Source organism: Loxodonta africana, chromosome 25, assembly GCF_030014295.1.
Source record: "Loxodonta africana isolate mLoxAfr1 chromosome 25, mLoxAfr1.hap2, whole genome shotgun sequence".
Taxonomy (NCBI): Eukaryota; Metazoa; Chordata; class Mammalia; order Proboscidea; family Elephantidae; genus Loxodonta; species Loxodonta africana.
The window spans coordinates 55,450,270-55,468,246 of NC_087366.1; the positions used below are offsets into that span (position 1 = coordinate 55,450,270).

The 17,977-nt window shown below is 43.2% G+C and overlaps 1 protein-coding gene across 2 annotated transcripts in view; it reads right to left on the reverse strand.

Annotated features, from left to right (window-relative positions):
* Positions 1-1,850: 1,850 nt before the first annotated feature.
* The window catches only part of MTARC2 (mitochondrial amidoxime reducing component 2), a 44,527-nt gene continuing 28,400 nt past the window's right edge, over positions 1,851-17,977 (reverse strand). The window contains exons 5-8 of one of the 2 annotated variants that reach the window (XM_064276888.1): positions 7,123-7,184; positions 6,913-6,984; positions 5,254-5,408; positions 1,851-3,171 (exon numbers count right to left, since the gene is read on the reverse strand). In XM_064276888.1, the coding sequence (XP_064132958.1) occupies positions 5,282-5,408; positions 6,913-6,984; positions 7,123-7,184 (261 nt within the window). In that variant the 3' untranslated portion in view covers positions 1,851-3,171; positions 5,254-5,281. The remainder of the gene's footprint in view (positions 3,172-5,253; positions 5,409-6,912; positions 6,985-7,122; positions 7,185-17,977) is intronic. The other variant, XM_064276889.1, reaches the window with a different exon arrangement.

Here is a 17,977-nt window from a genome sequence, read left to right on the forward strand (position 1 = left end):
GGCCAAGCGCTGCGGGACGCGGGGACGACAGCGCACGAGGCAGCTGCGGAGCCGGAGCAGGCGGTCTCCCGGGGCTGGGGAGGTGCGGCCTGGCTCGGAGCCCACCGGGAGGGCGGCTCCGAACCCCTTCGGGCCGACTCGGGGCTCCTCGCCCTCCCGCTCGGGAGACCCCCGGGCGCCTGGGGGCTCTACCTCAGCCGGCCCTGGCCTTCGCCCCACTGCCCCCTCGTCTTCCGCCAGCGACTCCTTGGCTGCAGGTGACCGCTTTATGTGCTTGTGGGGTTGGGTATCTGACCGAGAACAGGCGGAAATGCAAACTTTGCATTACAAAAGAGCGTGATTTCGAAATTAGACATCGGGCTGACTCCACTCTTTGGCACGGCCTGGCGAAGGGTCGAGCTGTCCTTGCAGCCGTGCCCCGAGGCGAGGGCGCTGTCCGCGGGCGGGCCTCGGAGGTGGAGCGGGACGACTAGGCCCTGGGGGTGCAGCTCCGAGGCGCGGTGGAGGAGAGCACCCTCTCTACAGGGCCCGCGACAGGCGCGCTTCTCCTGCGCGCACCCCTGCTCCGGGACCCAGCTAGAAAGGCTGGCACTGGCACAAGGTCCCGCCCCGAGGCTTCTTCGGGTAGGAGCGATTGTCGCCGGTCCTGCAAGCACTGACCTCAGCCACTGGTCGCTTCCAGATCAGGCCATGTTTCAAGCCACAAGGTCACATGGAGGGCTGAGTGCCTTCTGCTCCCATTTCCTGTGCCGGGCACAGCTGCTGGTCACGCGGGGCAGGGCTGTAGAGGCAGACGACTTGCATCAGAGGAGGGTCCCCGAAGGGGAGTGAACCCTCTTTCTCCAGCTGGCAGCACGCTGCAGGGCCCTTTAGTGCTCAGGAAAGCTCTGTCCTTGAACACTGCTCCTCACCGTAAATTTTTAGGTCTAAACAAATAGTATTTGTCCTACTATTTTCTCTTCCAACTCCAGGTCTCCTTCACCCTCTCCTCACTCCTGGAAAACCCAGCGATTGTGTTCCAAGCACAGAGGGCAGTGCTCCAGCTGCTGAGATACTTCAACCTTTTCTAGGAGTGAGCTGGAGAAGGGACCTGTTACATCAACGTCCCTGGAAGAGATGTCAGTTAATGGTGATGTGTGTCATTGGGGAAGAAGGAAGACTGGTACACCCCAGGTGCCAGCGCCAGTCTCCCCTAGAAAAAAGGCACTGGAATTTGTCTATTTCTGTTTGCCTCCTTCCCCAGTCTCTTTGCAAAAGGAAAATTTTGCTTCTTAATTTTAGTGGTTGACTTTCGAGTAAGCATGATTTTTAAGTTTCATTACTTCCAAAATGTACCCAGAGATATAGCTGACTTACCACTTTTACCTCACAGGGTGGTGGGAGGAAACCCCATTGCCCTCAAATAGATTCTGACTCATAGCAACCCTACAGGACAGAGTAGAACTCCCCCATAGGGTTTCCAAGGAGTGGCTGGTGGATTCCAACTGCCGACCGTTTGGTTAGCAGCCAAACCCTTAACCACTGGGCCACAGATGCTGGGAGTGGAGGTTAATTTCAGCCCCAGCACCCAGATAGGAGAAGATAGGAACTGCGGCTCCTCACTGGCATTGGAAAGTATCCTCACAGTCACTGGCCATCACATCCCAGAGCTGTGTGACCGAAATTCATGACCCTTCCTGCCCACCCCCCCAATAGCCACAGGAGGTAATGTTTACAGAGCCAGATTTCATCTCTGGAGGGAAGTTCTATGCTAGGTAATCAGAAAATACAAAGAAAAGTGACAGTGACTGAAATTCTAATATAAAATGAGAAAAACACTGGAAGCAGACTCATAAATACCAAAGAAAAAGTAGAATTGAGATTCACGTTTATTAATAATAAAGCAACCACAAAATCATAAGTAGGTTAATTCATTCGTGTATTATTTCAGTGAGTATTGTTGGTTAGGGAGCCCTGGTGATGCAATGGTTAAGCCCTCAGCTGCTAACCAGAAAGGCTGGGAGTTTGAACCCACCGGCCGCTCTGCAGGAGAAAGATGTGGCAGTCGACTCCACTTATGGGCAAGTTCTGCTCTGCCCCATAGGGTCACTATGGGTTAGAATTCAACTCAGCTGCATGCAACAACATTGCTGGTTGGTCATACTGAAGTAGTTTGTTTCTCTTTGTTACCAAAAAAAAAAAAAAAAATTTGCACCTATAAAATTAGGTTCATGTTCTATTCCTCCCAGGCCTTACCCTCAACATTCCATTCTCTTTTAAATTCCATTGTCCTCTTTATCCTACTTACAATTCCAGGTGGTGTGTCTGGCAGTTAGACACAATTGACTTTCATACGGCTTGGAAAAGTTGAAACTGAGTATTAAAAGAGTCTATAAAATAATTTGTATAATCAAGAGGAACCCTTATTCCATAATAGTAGGCAAAAAACCCACATGAAAGACCACCAGGACTCTATAGCTTTGTGTACCTGTTGCGATCGTGTCTGCTCCAACTCATGGCAATCCCGTGTGTGTCAGAGTAAAACTGTGCTCACAGAGTTTTCAATGGCTGTAATTTTACAGACTAGAGCAACAGGTGTTTCTTCTGAGGGGCCTATGGGTGGATTTGAACCACCAACCCTTCCATTAGTAGTAGAGCGAAAACTATTTGCACCACCCAGGGAAGGCTCAGTAGCCATGTAAAGGCCAACTGATGGGAATTTATGAGTGTGTTGACATGTAAAGACAGGATAGAAAACGATGACCTGTTATTTCCCATTTCTTAAAAAACATGGAACGGTCGAAAATAAAGTGTACACTTTTTTGTTTTTTATTTTGCAGTTTTTTAGCTGATTTGTTAACTTTCTTTCCTCGAGAATATTAAAGTCTGGTATTGGAGAAGTGTAATACCCAGAGTAACATTCAAAATCATTTTATGCATTATTTTATTTATTTAAGACTTCTGTGTTTTTTCTTTTTTTCTGTGTTACCTCAAAAATGTGTATCTTTATATTTCCAAATCACCTCTAATGCTTGCCTTCCATTACCTTGAAGCATATAAAACACCAAAAAGTTAAAAATAGAGAATCATTTTCAGTTTAAAGATGGTCAAGGGCTGGGTCCTAGAGATTCGCTGAGATGTTGCCATGGCCGTGGGCTATAATCCTGATCCAGGTCTTGTGGATGCTGTAACCTGAATAAATAATAAGAATCTCTGATTATTTGGTTGTTTATCTTCCCTGTCCATAAATAATTAAAAAATCCACAAGACAGTCATTATTGAGGTTAAAATGGAGGAGATACAAACTTTGTCCTGCCCCAAATTATTGTTGTTGTTGTTGTTAGCTTCCACCATGGTGGCAACACCATGCACAATGAGAGCTGACCGTCGTAACCCATAGGGTTTTCATTGGCTGATTTTTTGGAAGTAGAGTGCCAGGACTTTATTCCTAGTCTTAGTCTGGAAGCTCTGTTGAAGCCTATTTAGCATCATAGCGTCCTGCGAGCCTCTAATGACACACAGCTGGTGGTTGTGCACGAGGTTCACTGGCTAGGAACACAACCCCAGTCTCCACATAGAAGGGAGAATTCCATCACGGAACCATCACTGTCCCCACCCCAAATTCCTTAATGCAAAAAAACAGCCTGTTAAGATTGAGTCATCCACCCAGTTCTGGTGAGTGTCCAGAGTAAGAGATCTTTCTTACATGACTGTGGGGGTACAAAGTGGAACAGCCTTTTGAAAGCATTTGGTCAAGATGCTCAAAAATATGCGTGTACCCCATGGGTCAACAGTCCCACTTCTAGGAATCTAACTTATGGAAAAATCCTAAATTTTAAAATGTTTTGCATACAAAGATATACACTACAATATCATTTAAAGTAAAACTGAATATAGTCTAAGTATCAAATACTATAAAAATATTTTTAAGGGTCATACATTAATACAATCAATGTTAAGAGGTCATCAAAAGTTATGTTTGAAAATAGGATGTTATGTAATTTGGATGGTGCACAAACGTGCCTAAATGGAGAGCAATAGCTTTCACTGGCTTTCCGCCTTTGTGTTGTTTAATAACCTTTCGTATCACTCCAAATTGACACTTCTCCTTTGCCGCTTGCTGCTGCTATTCCTAGCACTGGTTTTGCTGCGTCTGGGAGCCATGATGCACTTCACGGTAATATTTTTGAAAGAAAATTAAACAGAGAAATAATACTACAATACTCAAGAGAAGCACAGTACATGAGACTGGATGCTGCTGCCTACCAGTTGAAGCATATACTGTTATATGGTAAACTTTTTATTTGTAAATAGGGAACGTTCACATTAAAATAGGGACAGAAAGTACAGTCCACACGTAAGCCAGTAACACAGGTGTTTATTATGACTATCAAGACAAATGTCTTATAGGTTACAGTTCCACTCTGTCCCATGCGGTCGCTCTCAGTCGGAATCGACTAAATGGCACCTAACGACAACAACGTTATTCTTCCCACGTTACAGAGAAGGATACTGAGACTTAGCAAGGTTAAGTAACTCAAATTCAGAGACGGAGTTGCCAAGATTATGAACCTGAATCTGTCCAGCACTAGATGTAGACTAGTCTTACCCACCATCCTACATTGTCCTTGATCATGGAGATGGCGGGTGTCCAGGCTGGAAGGGCAGGTCACCACAGGTGAGACCATCAGGCCAGAATTAGACAGAAGGATGGTCAAGAACTTTAGAGATATGGTGACTTTAAGAACTGGGTTCTGGATTTTATGAAAACGATTACTTAAAAACTTCAATTAGAGGTCTTTCCATAATTTAGGATTAGGCATTATGCCAGGAGCGAGGGTTTAATCTGGCCCAATGAAATCAGTGTGAAAACATTTTCTACCTCAGGATTTTTTTTTTTTTTTTTTACCTAGATGCATTGATTTTTTTTTCTAACTTTAAATTACATTTAGAAATATATAGTTAATAAAACACGTTTGATTTAACATGTCTCCCAAGTTTCTTTTCAAAGATATCCCTTAATGAACTGGGAGCCCGTGTTTCTGCTGGGATTCGGCACCGGCATTTTAAAATCAAATGGGAACGTGAGGTGGGGCAAGGTTGGGGCAGAGTCACCCCGGTTTCTGAGAGAAATAGAAAAAAGGAGCATTCTCCAACTCCAAATATAAGCTGCTTATTCCCCTAAGTGTTAAAGCAGCAAAACATAAAAACGGCTCAACACGAGCAAACGTGCCAGCGCCTGTCACAACACTGGACACCAGAAGCAGAGCTGACCTTTTGCCCTGTCACCTCAGTGGATTCGTCACTGCACCATCCGATACACGGGGTCACCAACTCTCAGGCTTCCACATTTTTCCACCAAATAATAGATCCCAAAAAGTGGGGACGACTTGTATATGTGCCTCTCGGAGGGATCACACAGGCGGTAGCTGAGAGAAGCAAAAATTCATTGTCAGGTGCAAAAAGGAAATTGATTAGTGCTCTCTTAATAGGACTCACGTCTTCCGTGCCCAGGTTCTTCATAAATAAGCAGCAAGGTTCTTCTAAAACGCTGACAGAGAAGTCTATGGGACAGAGAAGTCAAACTGCAAATAACCCTGGCTTTTCTAGAAGGACCCTAAGAGTCTAAACAGTTTTTCCATGGCTTCAGTTTGAAGCCAATCCGAAAAAATGTATATGCATTACTTACGATTAATAATTTATGTATATGTGTTACTTAAAATACATATTTTGTTGACGTGTGTACCTTCAACTTCATAATTCATTGAACTAAATGCTTGTGGAATCTCAACGTGGAAATGCCTTGACCTCTCCAAACGCTCACTCTAAGGCACTGAAACCCTGTGATGCCAGTTCCCCTCCAAGGATATAAGCCCAGAGCTGGCGTGCTTTGGTGGACAAAAATTCAGACAATGATACAGTTGGCATGTGGATCTGAACTATTGCTGAAGTTATTTTTTTTTTTAAACATGCTTGTCTGAAAAAAAAAATTGAGTAACATCACTGCATCTTAAAAACCAAAAATCCAAATAGAATTATAAATCTGAAGGGCTTAAGAAATAACCCTGAAGGACTCTTCTCTAAGCTACACCTGTTGGCAATAAGCAAACAACAAAACAGCAGAAAGAGGAGCAAACAGAATACTGTGGGCAAAGCAGTAACTTAAGCATAAAAATACGTCTGCGCTGGAAACTAAAATCTCAGCGGAAATTCTTTAAATAACAAAACTAAACAAAAACCCTGGCATAAAAGGAGCTTCTGCACAAACAACCTCTAATGACTCACTACATTTGGCTTTTTCCTAATACTTCGTTATACAACTAATAATATTATATCTACAATATATATTGTGTAAACCAAAAAAACCAAACCCGTTGCCGTCGAGTCGGGTCTGACTCATGGCGACCCTGGAGGACAGGGTAGAACGGCCCCATAGACTTTCCAAGGAGCGCCTGGTGGATTTGAACTGTCGACCTTTTGGCTAGTAGCTGTAGCAATTAACCACTATACCACCAGGGTTTCCATATATTGTATATGTTACATATATTATTCAATTACTCTCCTATTACTTGATATTGGTTCTAATAAAGAAATGCGAGCTGGCAATAAAATTAAGTATTTGAGGTCTTAATTTGGAAATGCACACAAAAATGTTATTAAAAATTGATATGGAGATATTAGGATTTTGAAACATGGTATTATATCATTAGACCATTGTGAAAAGTACCGGAAGGTCCACCCAGGAAGAGGAAGCAACAAGGACCCTTCTATATTAACTGAGAAACACAAACCAACAGGAAGGCAGAGTGGAAGACATTCCCAGACAGAAAGATCATATCCACTTAAAACCCAGGCTCAGAGACAGCACTAAACCCACAGGTGGTTCCAGGACGGGGATACCACTGAAAACACGCTGGACACTCGGTGTTTTACCTCTTCAGGGTTTCCAGGGGCTCCTTCCGGTCTCTGACTCCAGTGTCTGGGTCCACAGTGGTCAAAATGCACCTGTCAAATAATAACCAAGGCTGAGGCACTGGTTCTTCGCTAAGAGCCAAAGGGCTATGAGTTGGAATCTCACTCAATGGCAGTGGGTTTAACGGGCACCCTGCACCCAGAGGTTGTGCGCCTGGAAAGATTCCTTACCTGGAGCAAGCCATGACCTTTTTCAGTTCCACATTGCCAATTAGGAGTTCATCCCAGGTATCCTAGGAGAAAACAAATTTTCCTCTTGAGTTAAGACTTCATTCATCTTTACAGCTTTTTATTCCTTAACTGATACTAACTATGGAACTAGCAGAAGAAAGTGGCACAAGAAGATGCCAAGAAGTATCCCCCCACAGGACCCAGAGGGAGGCAGCATGCTGGTGAGCCCGGGTCCACTTCTCAGAAGCTCGATTCTGTCAGCACAACATGGATTGATCTTCTCAACAGAGGTAGTTTGCCATGAGGATTGTAAATAAACTCAGTAAATTAACTAATAAATTAACTAGATGGCCACTTTATTGATATACAATGAGGAATGCAGTTTACAGGACAAGCTGCCCCTTCCTTATAGCTAAGCCACAATGGGAGCCAAATTAAAGTCTGAGAGCTCTTTGATGAGCAAGATGTCACTCAAGGGAAGTCAGTTATAACGTTCACACGGTCAACACGTCTCCCTCCACACAGAGACTGCCGGCCACGGGGGTCCCGGTATTGCATGGGCCACTCTTTCCCACCCTCCAACAAAGAGCACTGCCAATGTTTGCCTCAGTGGTTCAATCAGTCCTCACAAGTTTGACATAGGTACTACCGTGACCCCATCTAAGATGAAGAAATGGAGGCCTAGAGAAAGATTACGAAAAGTTCCTGGGTCACACCAGGAGGATGTAGGGTAACTATTTTTGAAAACCTTTTTGAATCTGAAGGCAGGGCTTTTAACCACCCAGCTTGTAACCATATATTGTTATGTATATATGTATATATGGAGCCCTGGTGGCACAGTGGTTAAGAGCTAGGGCTGCTAACCAAACGGTCGGCAGTTTGGCAGTTCATGTCCACCAGCCGCTCCTTGGAAACCCTATGGGGCAGTTCTACCCTGTCCTATACAGAGGTTATGTAGATCATATGTAATGTAGTTACTAAAATTGCTATGACTACTATTATATTACATATAATCTGCATAACCTTCATATGTAGATTCTATGTAATATTACTACGATTATTATAATTACTATCATATGATATAAAATATGAAATGATATAAAAGAGAGGGGTCACGTAGAGCTTTTTAAAGTCACAGGTCTCGCTAATAAGAAAGCCGTTTGTCATTCTTTACCTTGTAGGTGCCTATGCCTGTCTCTGCTGAGATCTGTTGATTTTTAAAGTTGGAATTCCACAGGTGAGGAGGTCTCCGTGGATGCCCTGGGGGCCCAGCCATCACTTGCCAAACCTTTTCTGTACGGGCAATGGTTGAAGACTCAGTTGAAGACTCGCTGCTAACCCTGATGTCAGAGGTTCAGACCCGCCCAGCGGTGCAGGAAAATGACCTGGCAGTCTACTCTCGTAAAGACTGCAGCCTAGAAAACCCGATACAACAGTTCTATTTTGTCACACGGGTTCCTACGAGTTGAAAATCGACTCCACGGCACCGAACAACAACAACAATAATCTGTGTGGAAATAAAGTTCACGTTCCAAACAACCAGTTGACCAATGAACTTGAACTATGTAACCCTTGTAAAAATCGAGGACACAGCGTGTAACAAATGGAAATATCATATCCTAGTGAGGATGGTGGCATGGTAGTTAAGTGCTACGGCTGCTAACCAAATGGTTGGCAGTTCGAATCCACCAGGCGCTTCCCAGAAACTCTATGGGGCAGCTCTACTCTGTCCTGTAGAGTCACTATGAGTCAGAATCAACTCGATGGCAATGGTTTTGGTTTTTGGTTTTTTTGGCCAGGATTTATTACAAGCACTGTCCAAACAATTAACCCTATGTGGTAGTTATATTCTTCCCTATAGGCTCACTATGAGTTGGAATCCACTTGACCGCAATGGATTTGGTCTTGGTTTGGTTCGAACACTAAAACCACAGGACAACCCTAGCACCAGGCTCACCCCATGGAGGGATGTGACCTTTGATGGGGCATGACCTCACTATGAGTCGGAATCCACTTGACCGCAATGGATTTGGTCTTGGTTTGGTTCGAACACTAAAACCACAGGACAACCATAGCACCAGGCTCACCCCATGGAGGGATGTGACCTTTGATGGGGCATGACCTGGCGATGTAGTGCTGGACGCATTTTCCACACGAGGGCGCTGTGGACACAGAAATGAGAGCCCACCAGGCTGCTGAGGGCGGAAACCTGCGCTCTCAATTCACCTTCTATTCAATTTTATAAGTTTATAAACGGTGATGAATATTTCAAAGCTACATATCTGTGGAAATGCGGCATCATGACTGATATAAAGCAGGGAAGTCTCAAACTTTCAGTTAGGATTCTAGATTAACAAAGCAGATTTAAGGCATCTGCCCTTACACTATTGGACACAGCACCCAGTTGACAATACCAAACTGTCTGGATTCATAAGGACCTCCCTCAGCTTCCCCCCCGCCACCACAAATGCCAGCTCTAATTAACCCACTGCCATAGAGTGGATTCCGACTCAAAGCGACCCTATAGGTCAGAGAAGGACTGCCCCACTGAGTTTCCAAGGCTGTAATCTTTACAGAAGCAGACTGCCACATCTCTCTCCCACCGAGCAGCTGCTGGGTTCAAACCACCAACCTTTTGGTTAGCAGCCCAGCACTTACCCACTGTGCCACCAGGGCTCCTTCCAGCTCTAATTACCTCCTAAAATATTAATCCCTCCGTATTTATCTAAACTAAATCTGCATTTGAAAAGATGAGAAGGGTTCTTAATTAGTTACTATGAAATGGATCGGTATATTTTTGTTGTTGTTTATTATGTGCCGCTGAGTCGATTCCAACTTATAGCGACCCTCTGTACAACAGAATGAAACACTGCCTGGTCCTGCCCCATCCTCACAATCACTGCTATGCTTGACCCCACTCTTGTATATACAAGGAGGACGTGATCATATAGTAACAGACAGCCACATAAGTTTCGCATTTGCCAAGCAAAAAATTAAGTGTACAGAACTTAAAAATAACTACCAGAGGAGATTCTCTCTCAGTATCTCTGTCCACACGCACACAGACACACACACACATCCATATGCCAAGACGATCTCTTAAATACCAAACAGCCCATAGAATGATAAGAAAGCATGAGAGTAAGATGAAAAGGCAGACAACAGAAGCCAACATGGCCCCAGAAAAGTTGTGTGGGCTCTAAATGGAATTATCTTGGGGAGCACAGATCAGATGAGAAATTCAAATCCGACTGACCAAAACGGAGCCTCTGGGACCACCAACCTAGCCCTTTTACCCCCTAATCTCAGTCACTACACTGGTGCCTCCCCTTCTCCTGATCCTGATTTTTTAATCGCCACTTGTACGTTTATTGTGCTGTGTGGTACATACGATTCTTAAGAGCAATTTTACACTCTTTTTGGATAAGATGAGGTAATGAGTAAGTGAATAAACAAATGAAATTGTTCTGTTGTGAAATCCTTAGCAATTTTTCAGTTTTGGTATCAATGACCCTACATGGTTAGTAAGCTGGGAAAGCCACCTACTAGAGACTGGCTAAATACATTATGGGACGTACACGCAATGAATTACTCTTTGGGCGTTAAAAAGGAAGATGTGAATCTGTATTTATTGACATGAATAATGTTCAAGATGTGTGAAAAAAGCACACCACATATACATAGATAGTGGAAAAAAATAAAATGCCTGTTGCCGTCCAGTTGATTCTGAGATAAATAGGATTATTTCATTTATTAAAAAAATCTGTATGTATGCCTGTGTATAACTTTGTAGCAGTATATCTGGAAGGTTCCTCAGCAAGATTTAAGCAGTGTTATTTGTTTCTTTATAATAAATTTTTATTTTCTTTTTGCTTTTTTTTTACGAGAAACACTATAACCCCAATGAAGCATTTAAGAAATCATTGTAGTCTAAGCAGATTTATAGTTAAATTATCTCAAACCAAACTTTTTTTTTTAAGATATACAAGGACATCAATATTCCTTAATGTTCTATGCCAAAATCCAATTGCATGCCCCATGAAAAAGCCCCCGGCATCCTTTCTACAATTGGATCCAGTTGGTATCAAGCCCTCAAAGCGCCGCCCCGCCTGCACACATGCCTCCTGCATTGATGCTCTTCCTCCAGGGCTGTGAGTGCGGCTACCTTATCCCAGCATGCATCAGCTCTGTAACCCTCCAAGCACTCCTGCCTTTATCCCACTTGGTCCTGAGACTTTTTCAGGCAGACACAGCAGGTTCCCTTGGGTAATCTGCCTCAGACATTAGCACCCAGTAAGCCCTTAACAAATGTTTGTTGCAAGCCTAAATGTTCCAGAATCTTGGGTGATGGCATGCATTTGTAGGAAATAAGTTTCCCAGCTGAAGTAAAACTCCATTAAATGGACACATTTCCTTCAGCAAGTAGGGCAGGATGCCCTAAAACAAAGAATTACCACACTCAAGGAGACACCACCTTTCACTTATCAAATTAGCAATGATTATAGGCATCAGTGCTGGCAAGACTGCAATAAAAAGCACACTCTCACACTCAGCTTGTGTAAATATAAACTAGTACAAGGTTTATAGGAAGCAGTTTGGCTACATACATACACAGAAAGAGAAAGAGAGGCACTGCTAACCAAAAGGTGGGAAGTTCGAATCTATCAGCCGCTCTTTGGAAACCCTATGGGGCAGTTCCACCCTGCCCTACAGGGTCGCTATGAGTCAGAATCGACTTGACAGCAATGGATTTTTTAAGATAAATTTAGAAATGTAGACAAAGATTGTTTTACAACACTTTATTATTTACTCAAGGGAAAATGGAGAACACCCTAAATAGCCAGTAATAAAGGACTGGTTGAATAAATCATTGCACAGTCATCTAATGGACTAATACGGAGCCACTGAAATGAGGCTGCAAAGGAATCCAACGTGAAGGAATTTGTAATGACAGAGATGTGTTTACCATATACAATTAAATGAAAGCACTGAAATTCAAAATTACATATATTACCACATGAGATACCATTTTACCCCTCGGATGGCTATAAAAAAAAAAGAAAGAAATTAAGTATTGGCAAAGATGTGGAGAAATTGGAACCCATGGCCATTGCTGGTGGGAATGTAAAATGGTGCAGCCACCGTGGAAAACATTTTGATGACTCCTCAAAAAGTGAAACATAGAATTACCACAAAAACAAAACAAAGCCAGCTGCTGCTCTAGTCTATTCTATTCCAACTGCTGTCAACCCCATGTGTGTGTCAGTAGAACTGTGCTCCATAAGGGTTTTCTTGTTGTTGTTGTTTTACCAGCATTTTATTGTGTTTTCAGTGAAAGTTTACACGGCAAATTAGGTTCCCGTTTAACAATTTCTATGCAAATTGTTTGGCGACATTAGTTACATTTTTCACAATGTGTCAACATTCTCTTTAATTCTGTTCTGGTTGTTCCATTTCCGGTACCCTACTTTCCCTGCCCCCCTTATCTTCTCTTCTTTGCTTTAGAGAAATTGGTGACCTTTTGGTCTCATATAGATGGTTTTTTAATGGAGCACCATAGTCACGGGTAATATCCTTTATTTTATGCACTAATCTATTATTTTGGCAAAAGGTGACCTCAGGGGATAATTTCAGTTCAAGGTTTAAAAAGTATCTCAGGGCAATAGTCTCTAGTCTCAACTGGTCCAGTAAGTCTGGACTTCTTAATAATTTGAGTTCTGTTCTTCATTTTCTCCCATTCTCCCATCTTTCATGGCCCTGATCAGAATGATCGGTAGTGGCAGCTGGGCACCATCTAGTTCTTCTGGTCTCTGGGTGGATGAAGCCACGGCTCATGTAAGCTATTAGCCCTGTCGACTAGTTTCTTCTCTGAGACTTTGCACCATAGGGCTTTCATGGCTGTGGCTTTGTGGAAGCAGACCGCTGGGCCTTTCTTCCGAGGCACCTCTGGACGGCTTTGAACCATTAACCTTTTGGTTAGTAGCCCAACGCTCAACCATTTGTGCCACCCATGGACTCCTAGAACTACCATATGACCCAGCAATTACACTCCTAGGTATATACCCAAAAAGGTTGAAAACAGGGACTCAAACAGATACTTCTACATCGATGCTCACTGAAGCATGATTCACAGTAGCCAAAAGGTGGAAACCCTCCAAGTGCCCATCAACAGAGGAATGGATAAACAAAACGTGCCATGTTCACACAACAGAATATTATTCAGCCATGAAGAGAAATAAAGCTCTGATGCATGGTACAACACGAGTGAACCTTGAAAACATTATGCTGAGTGAAGTAAGGCAGACAAAAAGGACAAATGCTGTATGAGCCCAGTTCTGTGAAATATCTAGAATAAGTTAATGCATCCCAGTGCCGTCGAGTCGATCCCGACTCATAGCAGCCCTACAGGACAGAGTAGAACTGCCCCATAGAGTTTCCAAGGAGCGCCTGTTGGATTTGAACTGCCGACCCTTTGGTTAGCAGCCATAGCACTTAACCTCTACGCCACCAGGGTTTCCTAAGTTAATGCCTAGAGACAAAAAATAGATGAGAAGTTACCAGTGGCTGGGGGGATGGCAGAATGGAGACTTATTGCTTAACAGGTACAGAGTTTCTGTTTCAGATGATGAAAAAATTTTAGAAGTAGTAGTGATGCTTGCACGACACTGTGACGGCCATTAATGCCACCGAATTGTACGATTAAAAATGGTTAAAGAGCAAATTGTCTATATTTATATATAACCTATAAAAATTATAACATTAAATTATATTTATTGTAAATATTAAGTACAGTATAATTAAAATGTTATAAATACTTATTTTACCACAATATTTTTAAAAATTAAAAATGTACAAAATAATGTATGTTTATATACAATACCATTAAGCAATATTAGAAATGCAACAAAATGTTATCATAAGCTACCTTCTGATAGCAGGATGATGAGTGATTTTTATATTTTTTACTTTTCAGTATTTTTCCAACTGTACATAGAATATGTGTTATTTTTTTTTTTAACTAGTTAATTTCATACTTAGGAAAATTAAGCTTTATCTGAAGAAGTTGCTTGAATTGAGTCAGTAAGAACTTTCCCCCATCTCTGCAATCTTGTTTCAGACTCCCTGGGGGCTTTCTCATGACCTCAGGTTTGTGCAACACCATTTACAGACGCAATTTACATTATTCTTAAAGTACAAGTATCCTCATGTCATGCACTAGTTCCTCTGTGCTCCTACAGAATCATGGGAGATGCATTACTGCAAACCTAACTGCCCCAAAATGTACCAGGAGGGACCTGCTGTTTGAGGCACCTGCAGCTGGAAAATCCTGGCAGGAGGAAAGGTTTCTGCAAAGCTGGCTTCCCTTCCTGTAGGCTGCAGTAAGTTCCCGGTTACAGACCTCTGATTTATGGACACTCCAAGGTGCCCTTTAATGTTATGTAAGTTTGCCCTCACTTGGAAACGACTGAACCAATCCCTAAATAAAAAAACCCCTACTCACAACAATTCTCCATCAGGGTCACCTTCGCTTTTAAATCACTGCAGAGGCTTCCAGCCTCGCCCTATGCCCCCGCTGCGACTTACCTGCCAATTCGACTTAAAGACACATGTAGGAACGGATCTTGCTTGTAACCTGGGGACTGCCTGTACCTATTTTTAGCAACACCAGTATCAGGTGATAAAAAGGAAGAGAAGAGGTCTTGAGGTGTGGCTGTTTCTCTCTGCTGTGTACATGCTGATTTGGACACCCCCACTCAGGGGAGAATCTCAGTGCCTAGCGGACCCCGTACCAGGGCCTCATCAACCCCTCAGGGCTCTGCCTTGAATAAGACCAGGAGGGGTCCCACCCCACCAACGGCAGAGGCCAGGAGAGGTGGCTGCGGGCACACTTCCCAAAGGCAGCGGCCTGTGCTGCTCTGGGCCGCTCGTCACATATTGCAAGGCTGCTGAGTGACAAGAAACACAATTCAATGGTGAAATCCTTGCCCTAATTCAGATCTCCAGGGTCTCTACCCACAGGCTTGTCCATTCATGGCCAGTGATTAACCAGAAAAAGGGAGGTGAAGGAACTCTTGAGAAATAGGCCTCATGGGAGAAGGATTAAATGGGTTAACTTACAAAAGAGCCTGGGACATATGGGCAATACATGTTTGCTTAAAAAAGAAAAAAAAGCAAAAAGTTCATGTCAGAGAATCTGGGAAGCCTCTGTGATTAAGGGTCTTTCTTCACACCAAAGAGAGAAGGAAAAAGCAAAAGGAATTAGACTCTCAACCACTGTGCCACCTAATTTTGATACATGTTATCACAATTTTCCAAAGCCACTCCTTCATTTCCTTGACATTCTTTCCATCAAAATTTCTTGCTTTGCCTCAAAATAGAGAAGCATTTCCTCACTTAACACATTTGACGTGTGCACAAAAAGAAAAGTCTTTTTTTTTTTTTGAAGATCTGGGCCAGAAGTCTTAATTTCTTTTTGTTGTTGTTGTTTCTTTCTTTTCTTTAAATTGTACTTTAGATGAAGGTTTACAGAGCAAACAAGTTTCTCATTAAACAATTAACACACATTTTGTTTTTGTGACATTGGTTGCCAACCCCATGACATGTCAACACTCTCCCCTTCTCGACCTTGGGTTCCCCATTATCAGCTTTCCTGTCCTCTCCTGCTTCTCGTCCTTGTGCCTGGGTTGGTGTGCCCATTTAATCTCATTTTGTTTTATGGGCCTATCTAATCTTTGGCTGAAGGGTGAGCCTCAGGAATGGCTTCAGTACTGAGTTAAAAGGGTATCCAGGGGCCATATTCTCAGGCTTTCTCCACTCTCTCTCTCTCTTTTTTTTTTTTGTGAGTTAGAATTTTGTTCTACATTTTTCTCCAGCTCTGTCTGGGACCCTCTACTATGATCCCTGTCAGAGCAGTCTGCGGTAGTAGCCGGGCACCAGCTAGTGTGTTGGACTCAGTCTGGTGGATGCTGTGGTATTATTGCCCCTTAGTCCTTTGAACTAATCTTTCTCTTGTGTCTTTGGTTTTCTTCTATTTCCCTTGCTCCAGATGGGGTGAGACCAGTAGAGTATCTTAGATGGCCGCTTACAAGCTTTTAAAATCCCAGACACTACTCACCAAAGTAGGAAGTCCATTTTCTTTATAAACTATGTTATGCCAAATTGACCTAGATGTTCCCTGAGACCATGGTCCCCACAGCCCTCGGCCCAGAAATTTGGTCCCTCGGGGAGTTTGGATGTGTCTACGGAGCTTCCACGACCTTGCCTTGGACGAGTTGTGCCGGCTTCCCCAGTGTCGAGTACTGTCTTACCCTCCACCAAAGTTACCACTTACCTATTGTCTATTTAGTGTTTTTCCATCCCTATCCCTCCCCTCCAGCTTTGTAACCATGAAAGGTTGTTTCTTTTTGTGTGTAAACCTTTTCATGAGTTTTTATAGTAGTGATCTCATATAATACTTGTCCTTTTGAGATTGACTTATTTCACTCAGCATAATGCCCTCTAGATTCATCCATGTTGTGAGACACTTCACAGATTCATCACTGTTCTTTATTCTTGTAGTACTCTATTGTGTGTATGTACCATAGTTTTGAGACAGATAAGGTTAACTGTGCTGGCAGAACAAAAGAGCTGTTAAAAGATTACTATCTGGAAGTTGGGTAAACGAGAACCACACCCTGTCACCAAGAGATAAGACTAAAACAACCTGTGAATTACTATGTCCTTCTTAGTGTTTTTCTAGTCCCTCCCCCTTTACAGGCTCCCGCATGCACAGAAGAACAAAGTGTGACCGCTCTTTGACCTTCCTTAGCCCTCCGAAGATGGTGATGTAGTGCCAAAAATCAGTGTGCTTGCGCTATATCCCATAATGTGATGCCAAGGGCTGCTGAGAGGACTCCATCTTGACTATCAGGGGGTCCCATCTTGGATTCCAGATGCATGGGCAACCTAATTAACATGCACCACCATTCTGAGAAGTATCTGCCCCTTGAAAGAAGCCCACTAAATATTCATTACTCTGTTGTCTCCACCGAACCCATGTAAGCCCTAGCCTTGCTCCCCTTTTCAAGTCAGTCTTTTAGAGAGGCTTAGATCCCCGCTGACTCCTTTTGCTTGACTCAAGCAAAATAAACCTTGCTGAAGATAAAGTTTGTCTTTCGCGTGTATTCTTAATCCAGAAAAGACAAGGACCCTTTGTGTCAGATTGGCAATTGGCAAGTTTATCCATTCATCTGTTGATAGGCATTGTCTTAGTCCTCTAGTTCTGCTATAACAGAAATATCACAAGTGGATGGCTTTAACAAAGAGAAATTTAATTCCCTACAATTCAAGGCATCAGCTCCAGAGGAAGACTTTCTCTCTCTGTCAGCTCTGGAGGAAGGTCCTTGTCCTCAATCTTCCCATGTCGAGGAGCTTCTCAGGTGCAGTGACCCTGGGTCCAAAGGACACGCTCTGCTCCTGGGGCTGATTTCTTGGTGGTATGAGGTCCCCAACTCTCTGTTTGCTTCCCTTCCCTTTTATCTCTTGAGAGATAAAAGGTGGTACAGGCCACACCCCAGGGAAGCTCTCTTTACCTGGGATCAGAGAGGTGACCTGAGTGAGGGTGATGTTACAATCGCACCCTAATCCTCTCAACATAAAATTACAATCACAAAATGGAGGACAACCATACAATACTGGGAATCACAGCCTAACCAAGTTGATATACACATTTTTGGGGGGACATAATTCAATCCATGACAGGCATCTAGGTTGTTTTCATCTTTTTGCTATTGTGAACAATGCTGCAATGAACACAGGTATGCATATGTCTATTCCTGTGATGGCTCTTACTTCTCTAGGATATATTCCTAGGAGT